Source organism: Onychomys torridus, chromosome X (genome assembly GCF_903995425.1).
Source record: "Onychomys torridus chromosome X, mOncTor1.1, whole genome shotgun sequence".
In the NCBI taxonomy this organism is placed as follows: Eukaryota; Metazoa; Chordata; class Mammalia; order Rodentia; family Cricetidae; genus Onychomys; species Onychomys torridus.
This window is the reverse complement of record NC_050466.1, coordinates 29,011,275-29,030,835: the sequence shown is the minus strand read 5'-3', so window position 1 is coordinate 29,030,835 and position 19,561 is coordinate 29,011,275. Positions and strand designations below refer to the sequence as shown.

Below are 19,561 nucleotides of genomic sequence, written 5' to 3'. Positions count from 1 at the left end.
TTTTTTTTAATCAAGACAGGGCCTTTTGTATCCCAGGCTTTTCCCCAACTCACTAAATAGCTCTCAATCCTCCTGCCTCTGCCTCCCATGTGCTGTCATTACATTGATCAAATCTGCTGAATGGATAATGACACTTTGGGTGTTTTCATGCAATGAATCCTGTGTCCTGGGTTAAACTTCCTAAAATATGCCTTTGCAATTGCATCCCCTATTGATTTCCAAGAAAAAAAGGAATTTCATCACTTACAAGGGTTAGGGCCAAATTCATCTGACAGTTCAAATTTGACCCCATCACACTTACTGTCCTTATCACTACTTCCGAATACAGTATGTCTTTTGTCATTGTCTCCTGAAAATGTACTGAACTTTATTTCTAAAAATTTTATTTTGTTATTACTATTTAAAACTTCAGAGGGTGCTTGTGTGTGGTGCTCCAAACTGAATGGAGGAGTGATACTCCTAGCCCTGAGGTTTTGTTTTGAAACAGTCTATGTTACTCAGGTTGGTCTATAGTTCATGATTAGGTTCCATGTGCTGAGAAATTATAGGCTTGCATCCTTAAGTCCAACTGACTCCAGACCAGTTGAGGCAATTGGGTGACTTGTCCAAGTAGCAGAGACAGTATTGAACCTAGGTCCCTGTGCAGTCCAGGTCAACATGCTTAAATTCAAAAAAATATTATCTTCAGTCTCAACGCATCCACCCTCTGAAATACTATTCGTTCTCCTCCTTGAAAATTACTAATCATCCTTCAAGACATAGTTCAAATAACACTTCTTTATTAAGTTTCCCCCTAGGGATTCCATCTCAAACCCCTTTCTTGAAATGGCTCTGTGGTAGGTATCATTTAAATGACCAATAGACCCATTTCCCCAACTAAACAGAGATCACTCTCTATACTTTTCCGATCCACAAACGCCTCTTACCATAGTACTGTTCAATAGCAAGGGACAAGGTCTCTCCTCACCAGGAAGCCTTCGCTGGCCTGAGATAAACCAAGCTGGCTTCAAATTTACTTGCTGTTCACCTGTCTCTGCCTCTACCTCCCCAGTGGGAGGACAGGCAGTATACCACCACACACAACTTCAGTAGATACTTAATATGCAATTCAAATTCTTTAAAAAGGTGTATGTGTTCTGCCCACAGGAGAGCAAAAGACCTATTTTCTCTCACTTTTCCCTCTGTATCTCCTACAACTTTCTCAGTCCTGCCTAGAATTTCTTTCACAGAAAAATCTGTCTGGTACAAACTTTTGTCAGCCTTCTCTTCTCAAGCACGAAAACTGTAATAGCGCGAGACTATCCAAGGCATTTGGTACAGCATATGAAAGTGATACAAGAAAGAACAGGGGAAGTACATGTTCCCAGTCCCCCCTCCCCCACCCCCCCAAAAAAAGGGCTGCGGCGAGAAAGTGCCAGTTACTTGTAAAAGATGGAAGTTTATTCAGGATTCAGAAAGTCAGGTGCGGTGACTCACTTGGGGGAAAGACTACCATTGGATCCTACGAATAGATTCAGAAAGGCTTAAATGCCTGATAACCAGTTACCTAAAACACACAAAAAGAAAGTAAGGTTCTGGAGTCAGTTGTTGTGCTGTGCTATCAGCTCCCATGACCGATACTGCAGTAGCACCACCCACAGCCTCCAGGCACAAGTCTCTCTTTGGACGGGTTTCCTAAGCGGCTCAACCTAATACAGTACTACTAACTCGCGGAAACTTGTAAATCCGGAGGCGGGACCCGGTTCCTTGCAGAGCGCGTGGGGAGCTGGACGCATGCGCAGACTTCATTACCGTGGGACCAATTGCAATGCAGCACTGAGTACTACGCCTGCGCAGTAAGTCTTCAGCCTCAGTGCCTTTTTCCCGGCTCTAGCGGGCCGGCTTCTCTATCCAATGTCCACTTGGGGCTAGGAGGAGGAGCCTGCGTAATGTGCGTGTGACGGGAGGGGGAGCGGACCCGAGCCCGTGCTGTTTGACCCGTTCGACGGTGTGGAAGGAAGAGGAGTGGGAAGGTTCTGAGTAGCGGTTGCCGAAATGTTCCGGTGTGGAGGCCTGGCGGGTGCTTTCAAGCAGAAACTGGTGCCCTTGGTGCGGACGGTGTGCATCCAGAGACCGAGACAGAGGAACCGGCTTCCAGGTGACTAGCTGACCGGTCCGGGACAACCCCTTACCCTACTTCAAAGTCCAAAGGCCTAGGTGCCATAGGCTCCCAGTCTCTCGCAGAGCTCCTCCGTGCTTAAAAAAAACAAAACAAAACAAGACAAAACTTCCCATCACAGGAATCCTAAATTGGCGGGATACGAACCCAAAGTTTGCAAGCTGAGGAATCGGCACATTTATTCTGACCTGACCTTCAAGAGATGTGAATCCCAGAAGTCAGTGTGAGGCCTTCTCCTGGGAGTCTTTGTATTTTGGGGATAACAGAGCGCTTGGCCACAGCATGTTGCCCATCGCTGCCACCTTGCCTTTTTAAAGCATTGAGGTCAGATGGACGTTGTCATTTATTGGTTGTGATAGCCCTATGCCCAAGTTTCTCCTGTAAATCAGATTATTCGCTCTGCCTTCCAAAACTCCTCATGAGAGCTGTAGATTTGAATGCCCTATGATGTGTAACACCAGTAAGGAGTCGATTGTACACCAGATAGGAGAGAATAAGCACAGAATTGATTTGAGGTGCCCAGACAGTTCAGTTCCTGCTGGTCTTACACGCTTCAATGAATTTTTTTAGAACACACTGTTCTCTGAGAAGTTGTCTTATCAAACTTTAGAGCTGGAAGGGATTTTGTGGTAAACATCAACCCATCCAGTTTATGGATAGTAAATTGAGGAATAGAGAGATGAAATTACATGCAGAAGGTCACATAATTAATAGGTAGAGCTAAAGCTACTCTGCCAGTCTCTAGGCCCCAATACATTGCTCACCCCTACCCTGCTTCCTAAAGTTTGACTGGAAACAGTTAAGCATGAATTAGGTTCTCTTTCCAGTAATTAACCCATCTTGCATCCAATATCCATGGGTTTTTCTGAGCATGGTTTGAGCCAGCTTATTTTCAACCTATACAAATTTATGGGAATGAATGACCCCCTTTTACAAGGTACATTTTAAAAATCAATGATTTTTTTAAAAATTGTCATCCTGGGGTAATTACAATTATAATATCAAATGTTATCCTTGAGGCTTTTGTAGTGTGCAGATGCCTTCTGGGTCGTTTAGAAGTAAGTGGAAAATACTTTTTGATTGTTAGGATCTTTGCAAATGTATTTGGAACGTTTGTCCACTTGCTATGAGTCAAAATGTTTCTTAGTAGTTGTTATCTGCTGGGTGTGGTGGCACATGACTTTAATCCCAGCATTCTGGAGGCAGAAGCTGGCAAATCTCTGTAAATTTAAGGCCATCCTGGTCTACAGAGCAAGTTCTAGGCCAGCTATGGCTGCACAGTTGAGACCCTGTCGAATAAATAAGTGTTAGCTGAGTTATGTCCTAGGAAATACTTCTCTTGTAACTTGAGAATTTGTTTTAGCAAAAACAGACAAACAACAGACCCCTCTGGCTTATCTAAAAACACAGTGAATATAGTTTGTATTTCGGTGCATGGAAGTGGTAGTGCTGTATGTAAATTGTGAATAAATTTATACAAATATAGATAACCTGAAGATACTAGCCTTTCTAATATTTATTTTGCTCAGTACATAGCTTTTGCAAGAATTCTGTCATCTAACCAAAGTTCTCAACATTAAACATTCATTTGGTTACAGTATTAGAACTGCTGAAAAAATAGACTTAAAAGTTTTTTTCCCCACTTCATGGTTTTGTTTGAAGGCAATCTCCTGTAAAAATACTATATGACTTCCTGACATCCCCATCCATCTTTTTGCACACATTTCTTTGTCCTTTGGCCACGAATAAGAGTATAACATCACCTGCTTTAAAAATGAGTGGGGGTGGGGTTACAATTTCAAAAGAAATTATGATACTTTCATTGTAGGAATTAGTAGTTCTATGGCTCATTTGCCAGTTGCCTTCAATCTGATTTATTTTTCACATAGCAGCAACTACCACATGCTTTCCCAGAGGTGGGCAAGAGTCAAGGTTTATAGACCACTTCCCCCGCATTTATCCCTCCTAATACTTGGCCAGTTTGTTAGCAGACTTTTATTTTGCTTGTTTTAGTAAACCTTGAGCCTGCCTTTAAACTGTGCGTCTATATCTCTCACCATTGTTAGGTTAATTTCCATTATATTCTGGGTTTGTTTATTTGTTTGTTTGTTTGTTTGTTTGTCTTGAAACCTCAATAGCTGCTATTCTGCTTTATTTGGACTTTCTGCCTCTTTTCAGAAATGATTAAAAGTAACTAAGTCTGCGTCCATTTCTGAGGAGTTGATAATAGATATTTTGTGTTCTATAATATTTTATTCACCCAGTATTATGCTGTCCATTATATCAAACTGATCACTAACTTTCTGACCAAAGGTTCAAATATTTGAATATTTTTCTTTATTTGGAATCATAGCATCTTTTTTGAGACAGTATCTGTTATGCAGCCCTGGTTGTTCTAGAACTCACCAGGCTGGCCTCCTGGAGGTCGGCCTGGGTCTGTCTCCTGAGTTTAAAGGTGTTCAACACTAGGTGTTCAGCCTGGCCTGAATCTTTTCATGTTTAAAGAAGAAACTGAACTCCTTGTGACCTAGAATCCTAGATTGTGGACACTGCTAAATGACACATTGATTTTTTTTTTAATATTTTGAGATTTTATATATATATATATATATATATATATATATATATATATATATATATATATATATATATATATATAAAGTTTATCTTACGTGCATTGGTGTGAAGGTGTCAGATCCCCCGGAATTGGAGTTACAGACAGTTGTGAGCTGCCGTGTGGGTGCTGGGAATTGAACTCAGGTCCTCTGAATGAGTAGCCAGTGTTTTGTTGTTGTTGTTGTTGTTTTGTTTTGTTTTTCACTTTTTAAATTTATTTTTCTATTATCAGCTTGATACAGTATAAATTCTTATCCTAATTGTGAAATGTTTCATTGAGGCTTGCCCAGTAATTGAGTAAAACCAAAACTTATTATAATATTATAAGCCACAGTCATCCTAGGGTCCCCCCTGCTATGTAGCCTCCCTGGTTCTGTGGGGTGCAGTCTGATTGTTCTTTGCTTTCTATGTAGAATCCACTTATGAGTGAGTACATACCATGTTTGTCCTTCTGGGTTTGGGTTACCTCACTCAGGATGAATTTTTCTAGTTCCATCCATTTGCCTACAAATTTCATGCTGTCATTGTTTTTCTCTGCTGAGTAGTACTCCATTGTGTATATGTACCACATTTTCTTAAACCATTTTTCAGTTGACAGGCATCTAGGTTGTTTCCAGGTTCTTAGCCAGTGCTCTTAACCTCTGAGCCATCTCTCTAGCCCCTTGAGACATAATCTTGGTATGTGTTCCAGTTGTTACACTCTTCCCCCCAACTCACTATGTAACTAAATCTTTTTTTTTTTTTTTTTTTTTTTTTGGTTTTTTTGAGACAGGGTTTCCCTGTGTAGTGTTGGAGCCTGTTCTGGATCTCGCTGTGTAGACCAGGCTGCCCTCACGCTCACAGAGATCTGCCTGACTCTGCCTCCTGATTGCTGGGATTAAAGGCATGTGCTATCCCCTCTCTGGGGGGTAGCTAAGTCTTAATAAGCATTCCAGTTGTACATCCTCTACCCAATTCACTATGTAGCTAAATCTGGTCTTGATCCCATGGTCCTTCTGTTTGAGCCTTTAGAGTGCTGGGTGGCATCTTTTTAAAGCCTAGATGAGTCTTCTCTACTCATCCTACCTAATCAAGGTTTTCCAGAAGAAAATCTTTGGCAGGATAGCTTTTTCTATAATCTGTTATTAAGTTAGATTTAAAATATATATATATATATATTTGGGCCGGGCGGTGGTGGTGCACGCCTTTAATCCCAGCACTTGGGAGGCAGAGCCAGGCGGATCTCTGTGAGTTCGAGGCTAGCCTGGTCTCCAAAGCGAGCTCCAGGAAAGGTGCAAAGCTACACAGAGAAGCCCTGTCTTGAAAAAACAACAACAAAAAAATATTTGAAGGAATTGGTACATGTGTTAACATTCTTCTAGGTCATGCTTCCCAAAGTTGCCTGGTTATATGAATTGAGTAAAGGATAAAACCAAATCTACTACAGGATCTCCGAAAGAGGCTCCTGGGAATGAGAATAAAGTTCTCCTGGATAGAGTCCTGGAATCTGTATTTTAGCAAACTCTTAGAATTCATATGATCAGGTAAATTTGGGAAATACTGTTTTAGATGAGTGGTGACTCTTGTCTTTCTCTTCTACTGAATTAAGGATTAAGAAAACCAAACTCAGCAGTCTTGGTTCTCTTGTGATTTGCATCAAGCATATTTTCTTACATTCTGAATAACAGTAGTTACTTCCCCTCCTAAATCCAAGGACTGGGAGTTTGTCTTATCTGTTGCTGTGTCCTAAGCATCCTGTACAGTTTCTGACGAGTACTAAATTCCCAGTGAAGGGTTTCTTTTTACTGTTATCTAAGGGTTTTGTTCTTCCATGCTTTTTGTAAGAATGGTTCATTCTGTACTGTAGTTATCATTCTTATTCTTTGAAAATTCCAACAAGGGTTGATTGTTTTTGGGTTTTTTTTCAAGACAAGGTTTTTCCATATAGTTTTGGTGCCTGTCCTGGATCTCGCTCTGTAGACCAGGCTGGCCTTGAACTCAACAGAGATCTGCCTGGCTTTGCCACCTGAGGGCTGGGATTGAAGGCGTGTGTCATTGCTGCCCGGTCAGGGTTGATAATTTTTTAAAGGCTGATAAAATTTAAATAATTGTGTATCATTTATAAAAGGGCATCTAGCTACAGCAGGCACATTAAATAGGCTGTGCTTTATCCACGTTGGAAAAATTAGCTTGATGTTTAGGAATCAAGTTTTAAGAGCATATATATATATATATACTTCTTAATCATTTGGGATTCTTAAGCGCCTAAGCTTATGAATGTGTTTTTTGGAAAGGTCTGGGAGTATGGATAATAGGAAAATTTGAGACCCCCCAAAATGAGCTTGCTGGTTAAAGTATTACTCTAGTGATAGTCTGTGGTACTTAATGTTGCCATTTTTTTTTTATTAAGCAACATGACATTAATGGGATCTAGGTTAGAAATCTTCTCAAAGAATTCTTTAATGTTTAGTCAATGCCAGAGCCTTGGTTCATGCCTATAATCCCAGGAAGAAAATTGCCAAGATTTTGAGGCCAGTCTAGGCTACACAGTGAGTTCTAACTCTACTCAGTCTACAGTATAAGACCATGTCTCAAAGAAACAAGACAAGTAGAAATAAATGTCCATTCAAAGTACTGTGAAGGCTGAGGTAGGGGGATCATGAGTTCAAAGCAAGTCAGAGCTACATAACAAATTCTCATCTCAAAAAGAAACAACAAAAGTTTGGTCAATATTGATCAAATTAGAAGGAATTTCTATTTCTTTCCTTCATTCATTAGGAAGATATATTAAACCAGAGCCAGGTGGCAATGCACAACTTTAATGACAATACTCTGGAGGCAGAGGTGGACAGATTTCTATGAGTTCAGGACCAGCCTGATCTACACAGCAAGTTCTGGGCCAGCCAGAGCTACATAGTGATACCCTTTCTTAAAAATTTATACCTATCTTGTATCAGACACTGTTATACAAGCACAGATTGGGTCATTGGGAATTGCATTCTAAGTGTTTTAAGTACAGAATCATGACCTGTGCTGCAGAACATCTAAAACAAGTGACTGGTACAGTAATGAGAAGTCAAGAGTAAGTCACCTCATAAGACAAGTGAAGAAAGGTGATAGATGGTTCCCTAAAAATTTTAAACTATAAAGAGAAAGGTATGGGAATAGTTTCATAGATTAAAATGGAGGCGAATCCCAGCAGTTTCAGTGACTGAGTCTGCAGAATCACCAGTTTGATGCTAGCTCGCCTGGACAATATAACAAGACCCTGACTCTGAAAAAGAAAAAAAAGACCTAAACTTAGGGGTTTTATTTTAATACATTCGTGTGTGTGTGTGTGTGTGTGTGTGTGTGTGTGTGTGTGTGTGTGTGTTTTCTTTTTTTCTCTTTTTTTCAAGACAGGGTTTTGTGCAGCCTTGGCTGTCTTGGAACTATAGACCAGGCTGGCCTCTGCCTCCCAAGTGCTGGGATTAAAGGTGTGCACCACCACTGTTCAGTTTATTTTAATAAATTACTGTCTAAAATTAAACTTTTATTTCATGACAACAAAGAGTTCTAAACGAGATAAGATACAAAGAAAAGAAAAATATATTTCCTTCCCCAGAGAGTGTAGATTTAAAGTCTCCTATCTATATTTCAGAAATTGAAATAGGACTATCACGTTTGTGTAACCCACTTCCCATTGTGAAATTTGACCTATATTGGAAAGAGATTACTTAGAATATTTTTTAGATTTATTTATTTTAACTTTATGAATGTTTTGTCTGAATGTATATATGTGCACCATGTGGATGCCTGTTGCTCATGGAGGTCAGAAGAGAATGTCTGAACTGGAATTACAGATGGTTATAAGCCACTATGTGGGAATTAAGAACCAAACCAAGGGTCAGGTTCTCTGAAAGGACAGCAAGTACACTGAGCCATCTTTGCAGCCCCAATTAGATTTTTTTTAATACCACAGTGTAATTCCCTCTTAGAAATATTAATAGATTGGAGTCTAGATTGCTGTCCCTTCCTATGCCAGGTATACGCACTATATACTTAAAAGTGTTCTTAGTTCTAATAGTTCTAAAATACTGATGATCCCAAGAATTTTGATAAGAGACTGTAGATCTATATTGGACTTGCTTTTAGCCCCTCTGTGCCCTGACACTGTGAAAGGAAAGGGCAGAGTGTGGCATTTCCCATCTCTGTAAGTTGATAGAGATGCTACTACCAAAGCCTTTGTAAAAATTAAAACAGGACTGGAGATTGGCCCTAGGGTCTTGCACATGCTAGGTAAGCACCCTATCATTGAGCTGTATACCCAGCCCCCTTTGAAAATATTTTTTAAACCTTCATTGATCTTGATCTTGCTGATTTTTAACACACTTTGTATCCCAAGAAGGCCTTGAATTTATGAAGTTACCTCAGTCTCAGGCGTAGCTAAGATTGCAAGCCTGATCTACCAGGTCTGGCTCTTTTTTTTTTTTTTTTTTTGTATGTTCGTTTTTGTTTTTGTATTGTTTTCCTTTAAGACCCAGGTGTCACTCTGTAGCTCTGGCTAATGTGGAACTCCCTTTGTAGACCAGGCTAACCTTGAACTCAACAAAGGTCTGCCTGCCTCTGCCTCCCAAGTGATAGGATCAAAGTTGTGTACCACTGGGTCTGGCCTCTGTTTATCTTTTAAAACTAGTCAGTATAAGAACTCAAATATTAGCCTTTAGATCTATGATTGTTCAAAGTAGTGTCCTGTTTGTAAGACTAGTGTCGTCATTTCTTAGAACCTTGTTAGAAAAGGAGATTGGAACCCTGTGTTGGTAGCCCAAGCCTATAATTCTAGTACTCATCAGGCTAAGGCAGGAGGATTCTGGAACCTTGACTGCCTAAGGAGACTTTGTCTCACAGAGCAAAAAAGCCAGTGAGATGACTTAGCAGTTAAAGGTACTTGCTGCCAAGCTGAAAGACTTGCCTTCAATCCCTGGTACCCACAGTGGGAGGAAAAAGAACCACTGCTCTAGATCAAAGTGTACATACTCAGCCAGACATGACCAGATAGCTCCTGCTTCTATGTACTACACACGTGGAGTGGATTTTACTTTCTGTTGTTGATGTATTGTGTTTTTGGAGACAGTCTCACTTTGTAGCCTGAGATGGCTAGAACCACTAAATTGAAAGTGTCCTGTCTTTCAATTTAGGATCGTCCAGCCTCACCCTCTCTCTCAAGTGCTAGAATTAGAAATTACAGGCATGAGCCATCATGTTAAGGTTTATGTCTTCATTTATTTTTATAGTTTTTAGGTACTTTTGAGACATTCCCATACTGCAACCCAGCTTGGCCTCAAATTTGCAGGAATCCTCCTGCTTCAGCCTCCCTAGTGCTAAGACTATAGGTGGACGCTACCATACTCAGCAGTGTTTTGTTTTGTTTTGTTTTGTTTTGTTTTTTCAAGACAGGGTTTCTCTGTGTAGCTTTGTGCCTTTCCTGGAACTCACTTGGTAGCCCAGGCTGGCCTCGAACTCACAGAGATCCGCCTGGCTCTGCATCCCGAGTGCTAGGATTAAAGGCGTGTGCCACCACTGCTCAGCAAGGAAAGGGGATCAATGTTTATATTTTAAATGGCCAAGAAAACCTTAGTAACAGACAATATTGTAATGCTTAAGAATTATATAAAACTTGGATTTTAGTAGCTATAAATAAAATTTTATTGGAACATAGACCTATGTATTTTGAGGGCTGCTTTTATACCCCAGGAGGGTACAATTGTTCCAAAGACCAGACTGTCCACAAAGCTGGAAAGAATCACTATTCTATCAGTAGTGAACACCCACAAAATATAATCACTGAGAAGGCACGTGCCTCATCTGAAAATGGAAAAAGAACTGCAAATGTCCCACATTTTCATGTTCATAGCATGTCATGATCATATGATTATTGCAGAGAGATAATGACTGTATTCTGTTGAACAAGAAACTGCAAGACATTGGTAGATACTTTACATTTTCTCATTCTGGAATATACTTAAGAGTATAAATTCAGTTATTATGAGAGATTAAGTTCATTATAATATTTTTGTTCTGACTTCCTTTTGGTTTTTAATGTTTCTTTCTTCTAGGACACGTTGCTTTAAACACAAGACAGAACTGTGTGTTCCAGGGTTGTAATTAAGCAAGGTTTCAGCCAGGTAGATTGTTCCTGAAATGGGTATCATAATGTCCCAGGTAGCTTGTAGTCAATTTTGTATATTTTTAGCTTTTTGTATCTATTGGTTCCACATCCATGGATTCAGCCAACTACTAATCAAAATTTTTTTTTTCTTTTTTTTAAATTGATTTAACTTTATTTTATGTGCATTGGTGTGAAGGTATCAGATTCCCTGGAACTGGAGTTAAAGACCAGTTGTGGGTGCTGGGAATTGAACCCAGGTCCGCTGAGTCATCTCTCCAATCCTTTATTTTTTTCTGAGACAGGGTTTCTCTGTATAGCCTTGGCTGTCCTGGAACTCCCAGCTCAAAATTACCTTTATTCATTCATTCATTTTTCTATTTATTTATTTATCTATCTATCTATTTATTTATTTATTTTGGTTTTTCGAGACAGGGTTTCTCTCTATGTAGCTTTGGCCTTTCCTGGAACTCACTCTGTAGACCAGGCTGGCCTCGAACTCACAGAGATCCGCCTGGTTCTGCCTCCCGATTGCTGGGATTAAACCATGCACCACCACCGCCCAGCTTCAAAAGTACTTTTAAATCAGACATGACGAGCATGTACCTTTAATCTCAGCACTTGGGAGGCAGAGGCAGACTACTTAGTGAACTTCAGGTCAACCAGGCTACATGGCGAGATCCTGTTTAAAAAAACAACAACAAAATAATCTGGGTGGTAGTGACACACACCTTTAATCCCAGCCCCCAAGCAGATCTCTGTGAGTTGGAGGCCAGCCTGCTTTTTTGTTATTTTCCCTAAACAATATAGTATAGCAGCTATTTACATTAAAGTATATTAATCATTATAAGTAATTTAGACATGGTTTGAAGTATATGTGATGATAAGTATAGGTTGTATGCAAATTCTGTACCGTATTTTATAAGGGACTTGAGCATATGTGAATTTTAGGTCCTTCTGGGGATCTAGACTCAAAGCTCCACAGATACTGGGGGATGACTATCTACTAAATAGGTTATCTTTGTATTTACTTCATTTATGGTGAAGTTGTAAAGATATTTGAGGAACTGCTCATTTTTTAAAAAGTCAAATTTCTGGAAGCTTGTGAATGTTCTCATTGGATAATGTTTAAATTGTACTCTTGAGAACTCCAACAGCTTATCTGGGTATGATGGTATAGGCTTAGAAGGGTCACGAGTTTGATACCATCTTGGGCTACAAAGTGCAACCCTGCCTCAAAAGCAAGTCCTATTACCGTAGGTTGTACAGAAATATCTGTAGTATTTATGTGTACAGTTTTGATTATAGTTTTCTTGATCATCAGTGAACATCGTACAGCCCAAGGTATAATTCTTTATTTCTACAGTACATTGATATTTAATCGTAAAAATGTGTAAACTATTTTATTTGTGTGTGTGTTAACAAATTGTGTTCCTTTAGGCAACTTGTTCCAGCGATGGCGTGTTCCTCTAGAACTCCAGATGGCAAGACAAATGGCTAGCTCTGGTTCATCGGGGGGCAAAATCGATAATTCTGTGTTAGTCCTTATTGTGGGCTTATCAACAATAGGAGCTGGTGCATATGTAAGTAAAAAAGCAGCTTGGGTAGAGAAGCTGCCAGACAGCTCCCATTGATAGACTCAGTACTACTCTGCTTTAAAACTTTGCAACTAATTCTGCTTTCTCCTGTAGGAAAAATTCCAAAAGACCTCCTTTAAAATGTCTATGGGAGCTGATTTGGGACTGATATTTACTGTCATGTTGATTGATCTTTGCTCTTTTCACTTGTCTTTTTATTCTTTGCTTGAAAACTGCTGTGTTTCCTGAGGCTTGACTAACCCACAAAGTTGTACTTGTTGTTCTCTTGATTGTGATAAAGTAACCTGCAAACAAAGTCAACATTCATTGCAGCTCCTAAGCACAATATTTTATTTTAATGTATTTGCCAATTTTTTTAAAGACTTTTTTTCATAGCTTGAGATTGACCATTTAAAAAACAGCTATCAGTAAAAGATATTAAGCATTCCCAAAAGGAAAACTAAATCCCTGGATCTCACTCAAAGACTAAATTATAGAAATGGGTCTAGTATCTCCAATTGTAGAATGGAGTTTTGGGGAGCTGAGAAACAGCATTTAATTGGTCCATACTGTTAGCATGGTTATATCTCCTTTAAAGAACTAATCATCTTAGCAGGTCACAGAGGATTTATTCTGTGGGTGTGTCTTTTTAACTTGTACTATAACTAAGCAGATTCACCTAAAACTGAATCCTGTAAGGTTGAGTGAATCGACTTTGATGATGCCTACTAACATCCTTGATCAAAGAAAGGTGTTTGCTTTACATACTAAGAACAAATGGCTCAATACTATTACAATTTTAGTTCTTTCAATTCTGATAATAGTAAAATTATTTTTGTTCCTCTGTCACTAGGTTAAGGGGAGGCATGAAAATTATTTGAAGTTACCCATATTCTCATACCTTAACCTGACTCCAAAATGTGCAAGAAGAGTAGCCAGCTCCTGCCAGTTGTAAGTCAGATCAGAGCAAGAAATAGATACAAATCTGCCTGATAACATACTTTGGGAAAGAGGCGTTTTCCTCCAATCCTGGAGCAGCTTGTAAAAATTTTTCTTTTTCATTTTTTTTTAGCACAGTAACCAAAATGCTTCTCTGCATTTTCATTAAATGTTTATTCATTAATACTTAGTGCCTTTTCTATTTCCTTTTGTCTCCTTCCTGGCCTTATGTCTACCTCCAGTTGTGCAGTGTCATCTCCTAGGATCCCCTTCTAGATCACTAGCGTCTACAGGTGCTTCTGGGAAAGATGGCAGCAGCCTAGTATACTTCTTAATTGTAGGAGCCACAGTGACTGGGGCAGGAGTTTATTATGTAAGATACTCATATTAAAATATCTTTGGGGATAGGGTGGGTGAAGCCATAGCACTAATAATAGCTTGGTTCATAGAGTACAGTGAAATAGTCACTTTCTATAGTGCTTTCTATAGACATTTGGTAAAGGGACATTGTCAGTCACTAGAGAGTCCTCAAATCTCAGTTTTCACACCTTTGAAGGTATACTAGACCAGTCTCAACCCATAATTTTAGAGCCAAATCCTTATCTCAACCTTTTCTTTGAAACTTTTGTCACATTTGTGCTTATTTTTACTCTGCTACATTATCTTGTGCTTTAGTGCTGCATTGTCTAACAAGACAGTCTCAGAGTGAATGTTGAGTAAGTAAATAAAGGGAACTTGAGCACCATCAACTTTGAATCATTTTAGGTAAAATGTAATTTTTCTGTTTTGTGAGAAGCAATCAACTAGGCTTTTACTGTGAAAAGGCCTTTTATTGAATGCTTTTGACAAGGTCCTGAGAGCCGTAGAGATTGGAGTGTTTTCCCAAAGCAGCCACAGCCTCCACTTGAAACTCAGTTGTTTGGCAGTGTCCCTTTGTTCCCTAATTTGGTCAGACTCGTGGCTGAAGCATTCGTAGGGTGACTTCTGGAGCACCTCTCATCGATGATTCAGATACTACCCTCCTCTGAACCTTAACTTGTCCATTTCGTGGTTTTCACTTTTTCTCATCATGTCCACCTCATTTATTAAAAAATCATTTTCAAGTGTTTGCATTGGACATGTTCATAATGACTTCAATTTGTGGAATCTCTCTCTGCTCTGTGTTGCTGACCAGAGTTGGGTGGCCTGCCCCCAGAGACTTGACATGCACATACTCCTGATGCCAAGCCATGAGATAAGCCGGCCACTGTAGCTTTCCCCTGTCTTGGAAATATCTAAGGAGCACAAATCTCTCTCAAGTCATTCAGTTAAATGCTTCATTGCCCTCTGTGTTTGTCCAACATTGGTTGTAATAAACCTATTATAATGGCTCCAGGTTAAATGGTAAGCTTTTGTCTACATTTATCAAACTAGTCTATATACTTTTGTTTCAGATTTTAAATAGTTGAAAACTTGCTATCAAGCAGCTTAGATTTTTTTTTCTCTGAAATTGATATTAGTCATGAGAAACAGCTTTGGTGATTTTCTCCAGATTTGGTGAGATTTCTATGGCTGCAAATTTCAGGGCTGATAAGATGGCACAGTATGTAAAGATGGCTGTTAGTAAAGGTGCCTGCCTCCAAGCCTGACAACCTGAGTTTGTTCCCCGGGACCTACATGAAAGAAAGCAAAAAACACAATTCTCTAAAGTTGTCCTCTGACTGTGGTATTCACATGTGAGCATGCACATACAAACATACAAACAAATTTAGTAAAAATAATGTAGTGCTTATATTTGTTTCTTAGACTCTCATAATCAAATACCACAAAATGGCTTTAGCTGTAGACATTTATTTTCTTAATTCTGAAGACTGGGAAGGTCTAGAATGAATGTCAGACAAGGTTAAGTTTCTGGTGAAGGTTTTCTTCATGACATGCATGCAGCCAACCATCCACCTTACCGTGTCTTCACATGGGAGCAGGGCAGTGTAGAAAGTAAGTGAGGTAGTGCTGCTGTCTCTTGGTCTTTTTATAAAAGCCCTATCCAGCTTGTCACCGCTCCTGTCTCTGGAGCCTGTCATCCTGGCTGTTGGGCTTCAGCATAGGAATTCAGGAATTCGGTCCTTAGCAATGTCCCTTCCAGCAGTTTTTTTTCATTTGATTATAATTACTCCTTCAGCAACTCCTATATTAAGGGTTCTTTACCTTCCTGGCCCTCTGTGTCCCACTGGTTTTAAAGAAACTTTCCTGTGATCTATAGTAAGAAATGTAATTTATCTTGCAACCCATAAAACTACAAATAGATAAAATGCAATGCATTTTAACTAGTGTTATTCTTACTGGGTTGGACATAAACTATTAACTGCCTCTTCTCCTCTACTAATGCTGATCCTAACCTACAAGTAAATCTCATAGCCTAGTAATGGGTTACAACCAGTTTGAAAAACATTGACCTTAATGGTAGTATCTGCTGCTGCTTGATACACAAACTGTTTAGCATCCATGTGAGCTTTTTATGCCAGTGACTTCCTTTAGTACCTCAGGTAGGTCCTTTAATCTCAGTCTTTTGCTAGTTTCAGTGAACCAGCCCAAAATGGCTTTTAGAATAATTAATGACATTGAATATTTGGGCCCTTCACCACTAGTCAAGTGATAGAATCATGTTGCCCCAGAAAATGACCTTTCTTTTCAAACTCCTTCCTATTTAGAAAGGTTGCCTCCACTAATATTTTCATAAATTCATAGTATTTCTTAGCCTAACTTATATTTGCCCCCCTCCCTAATTGGAAATCTTTGTAAACTAGGAATACAGAAACCGTTTGGGGAATATAATTTGTTATTTGGTGTGTGTGTAAACTAACTTTCACTTTAGAACATTGAGCTTAAAGGCTGTCTATCCACATTTAACCTTAATTTAGCCCTTTCCCTATAAACCTTTCTGCTCCAATCCTTTTATGTGTAAAATCATCAGGAGATATAGAATGGCTCAGACCATTTCTGAATGACCCTCTCAAATGAGCATAGCCCCAGTCTCTTTCCTGTTCACTTCTGTCGATAAGATTAAACCATCTCTTTTACTCACGTCTCAGGGCTTAGAGTCCCCATTTACAGCACGTCACCTAATAAGCTGCTCTGTAAAGTGGTCATAGAAAGTCTTTTTTTTATGTGATAGTAGGGCTCAAAACCAGGCCCTTGTGCTTGTTGGCCAAACATTCCATCACTTAGTCACATCTCCAACCTCATAGGAATATTCTTAGAATATGTTTTATGATACTTGCTCTAATTGTCCTTATTTCTACAGTCAGTTATTTTGAGATTTCATTTGAGATATGGTCCCTTAAATGTTTATCTTGTTGACCATGTGGTATACAAAAGAACAAAAATATTGTGAGTAGAAGACATCCTTGGCCTAGGACTGTACCTCAGTTGATAGAGTGCTTGCCTAGCACATGTGAAGTCCTGGGTTTGGTCTTCAGAAGTGCATGAGTCAGACAGACATAATAATCCATGCCTGTATCCCAGAATGGGAGGGGTGGAGACAAGAGGACACAGAAGTTCATGGGGATCCTAAGCTACATGAGATCCTATGTCAAAAAAAAGTCATTCTTGTCTACCACTTTTGTTTTTTGTTTTTTGGTTTTTTTTCGACACAGGGATTTCTCTGTAGCAGCTCTGGCTGTCCTGGAATTCATTATGTGGACCAGGCTGGCTTCAAACTCACAGAGATCTACCTGCCTCTGCATCCTAAGTGCTGGGATTAAGGGTGTGCACCACCACTGCCTGGCTCACTTATTTTTTTTATTAATTAGTCTGTGGCCTCAAACTCATATAGACCAGCCTGTCTCTTCTTGCCAAATGGTGGAATTAAAGGCATGTGCTACCATGCACAGCCCATTTTTAAAATGTATTTATTTATCTATTTTTGAGATCAAGGTCTCACCCTGTAACCTCACTGGCTTAGAACTCATTATGTAGACCAGGTTGGCCTCAGACTCACATAAATCTGCACATCTCTTCCATCCAAGTGCTGAGATTAAAAGTGTTGTTACTGGGCTGGAGAGATGGCTCAGCAGTTAAGAGCACTGGCTGTTCTTCCAGAGGTCCTGAGTTCAATTCCCAGCAACCACATGGTGGCTTACAACCATCCCTAATGAGATCTGGTGTCCTCTTCAAGCATGCAAGTAGGCAGAACACTGTATACATAATAAATAAATAGATCTTTAAAAAAAGAAAACTGTTATTTGAAAAAAAAATCTTGTCTTTCATTTTAAAAAAAAAGTGTTGTTACCACAACTGGTAACTTTTTTGAAAGTTACTAATTAGGGCTGGGGAATATAGCTCAGTGGCCTGATACACATAAGGCCATAGGTGGTCTCCAGCATCTAAACATTTTAAAAAATAAGTTAAAAGTCACTAATAAACCCTGGTGTTGTGTGTTAATAAAGATAAATAACAGAAACTAGTCATAATACTAAGATACCTTTCCCCAGTTTGAAAGTGTAGGGGAAAGAGTATATTTGAAATAAAACAGCATTTAATGAAGATGGTGTTTGACCCTTTATAATTATTAATGTGTTGTGTTTCTAAGTGAGACTTCTACCTCCTTAGTTTAGAAAAAGAAAGAGCTATTCCTAGAAAGATGAGTTACATTTTAAGAATAGGATACACCTAGCCACATATCTCAATCCCTGGCAAACTCTGAAACGTCTGTTAGGAAGATGCATTCCCCATGTAGACTGATCTTATAACCAGCACCCAGCATAGTCCCAACCCCTTTCTGTACTTGAGCCATTTTTGTACCTGCTAGCATTACATTTCCCTCTCTTTACTTGTGCTTTCTGAGTTTGATATCAGGAGAGTTCCTCACCAGGAGTCTCAGAAAAGCTGAAACATATTTTGATCTGCTTTCAAGTATTCTTGCCTCACCAAATATGTGTACACTGAAAAGTTTTATTTCTTAAGAAAAGAACTCTGGCCTGGAGACACAGCTCAGTGGCAGAGTGTTTGCTTAGTGTGCATGAATCTCTGGGTTCTCTCCCCAGTATTGGAAAAGAAAACTTTGCCTTAGTGATTTTGGCATAGAAGAACTAACCTCAGTGTAGACAAAAGCTTCTCATTTAATTGAAATGATATTAGTTTATGGTCCGAGTTACCGGTATCATGAAATAAACTTTCTCCGTGTTTGGGTCTACAGGCCTACAAGACTATAAAAGAAGATCAAAAACGATATAATGAAAGAATGGCAGGGTTAGGACTGACACCAGAAGAGAGACAGAGAAGGGCCATTGCTTCTGGTGAGTACTTCCTATGTCTCTTCTGCATGATTTGAGACTAAATAAGGGAAAGTGACTAAGGATTATGATTTGCTAATCCCTTGTTGTAGTCTAACCGAGTGAGATTGTAAGCTACCAGAAATTATGGTTTTACCCCACAACAGGGAACAGTTTCCTAAAGTATCTGGTTGGCATTTTAGGCTTGAAGTAAAATTCTAGTGGGCCTTTCTTTATATAGGCTTTTTAAAAGGCAAGCTTGGTAAGAAAAACGGGAAAAGATAGGAAAGCTATTTTTTCCAATGACTAAAGCTTTTTGGTCATATTAATTCCCTTGAATCTTTAGAGTTTTGAGTTGTTATAGATATGTTTATTTTCCTGTAGCACAAGCTCTAGCCTTCACTTCCATTTGATTCCCTGGGGTTTTCAAAGAGGAATGTTGTAATCCTTTAATAAGCCCTATAGCTCTGGGTAGGTAGGCTGTATTGCTTTTTCAATAATGCCTTCTTCTTCATGAACATTGTATAATAATCCCCAATTGACCTCCTAGGTGTTTTCCCTTTATTGCTAACAAATGGTGCAACTGAACTTGATATTTTCCTGGTGGTCAGTAGAAAAATAATAAGAATGGCAGAGGCCTGTTAATATATGCTTTCTAATATATTGGAGAAATAACTAGCCAGGTGTGGTGATGTACCCTGTAATCCCAGCATATGGGAAGCTGAGGCCAGCCTGGGCTACAGAGTGACACCCTGTCTTAAAAAGGGGAAAAAAGGAAATGGCTAATATTTAAGGTCGGCCCTAGATCCAGTATAGACCTAATGAATGAAAGAACCTAATCAACTCCTTTACCCCATTTAAAGTTTTCCCCACTGGCAAAATGAAAGGAATTACTTGC

The 19,561-nt window shown here is 39.3% G+C and overlaps 1 protein-coding gene across 4 annotated transcripts in view; it reads left to right on the top strand.

The window, feature by feature from the left end:
- Positions 1-1,815: 1,815 nt before the first annotated feature.
- Aifm1 (apoptosis inducing factor mitochondria associated 1) overlaps positions 1,816-19,561 on the top strand; it is a 40,505-nt gene continuing 22,759 nt past the window's right edge. Inside the window, exons 1-3 of one of the 4 annotated variants that reach the window (XM_036175124.1) lie at positions 1,816-2,137; positions 13,657-13,787; positions 18,588-18,687. In XM_036175124.1, the coding sequence (XP_036031017.1) occupies positions 2,035-2,137; positions 13,657-13,787; positions 18,588-18,687 (334 nt within the window). In that variant the 5' untranslated portion in view covers positions 1,816-2,034. Of the gene's footprint in view, positions 2,138-12,338; positions 12,482-13,328; positions 13,427-13,656; positions 13,788-18,587; positions 18,688-19,561 lie in introns of all 4 variants that reach the window. The other 3 variants (XM_036175123.1, XM_036175125.1, XM_036175126.1) reach the window with 3 other exon arrangements.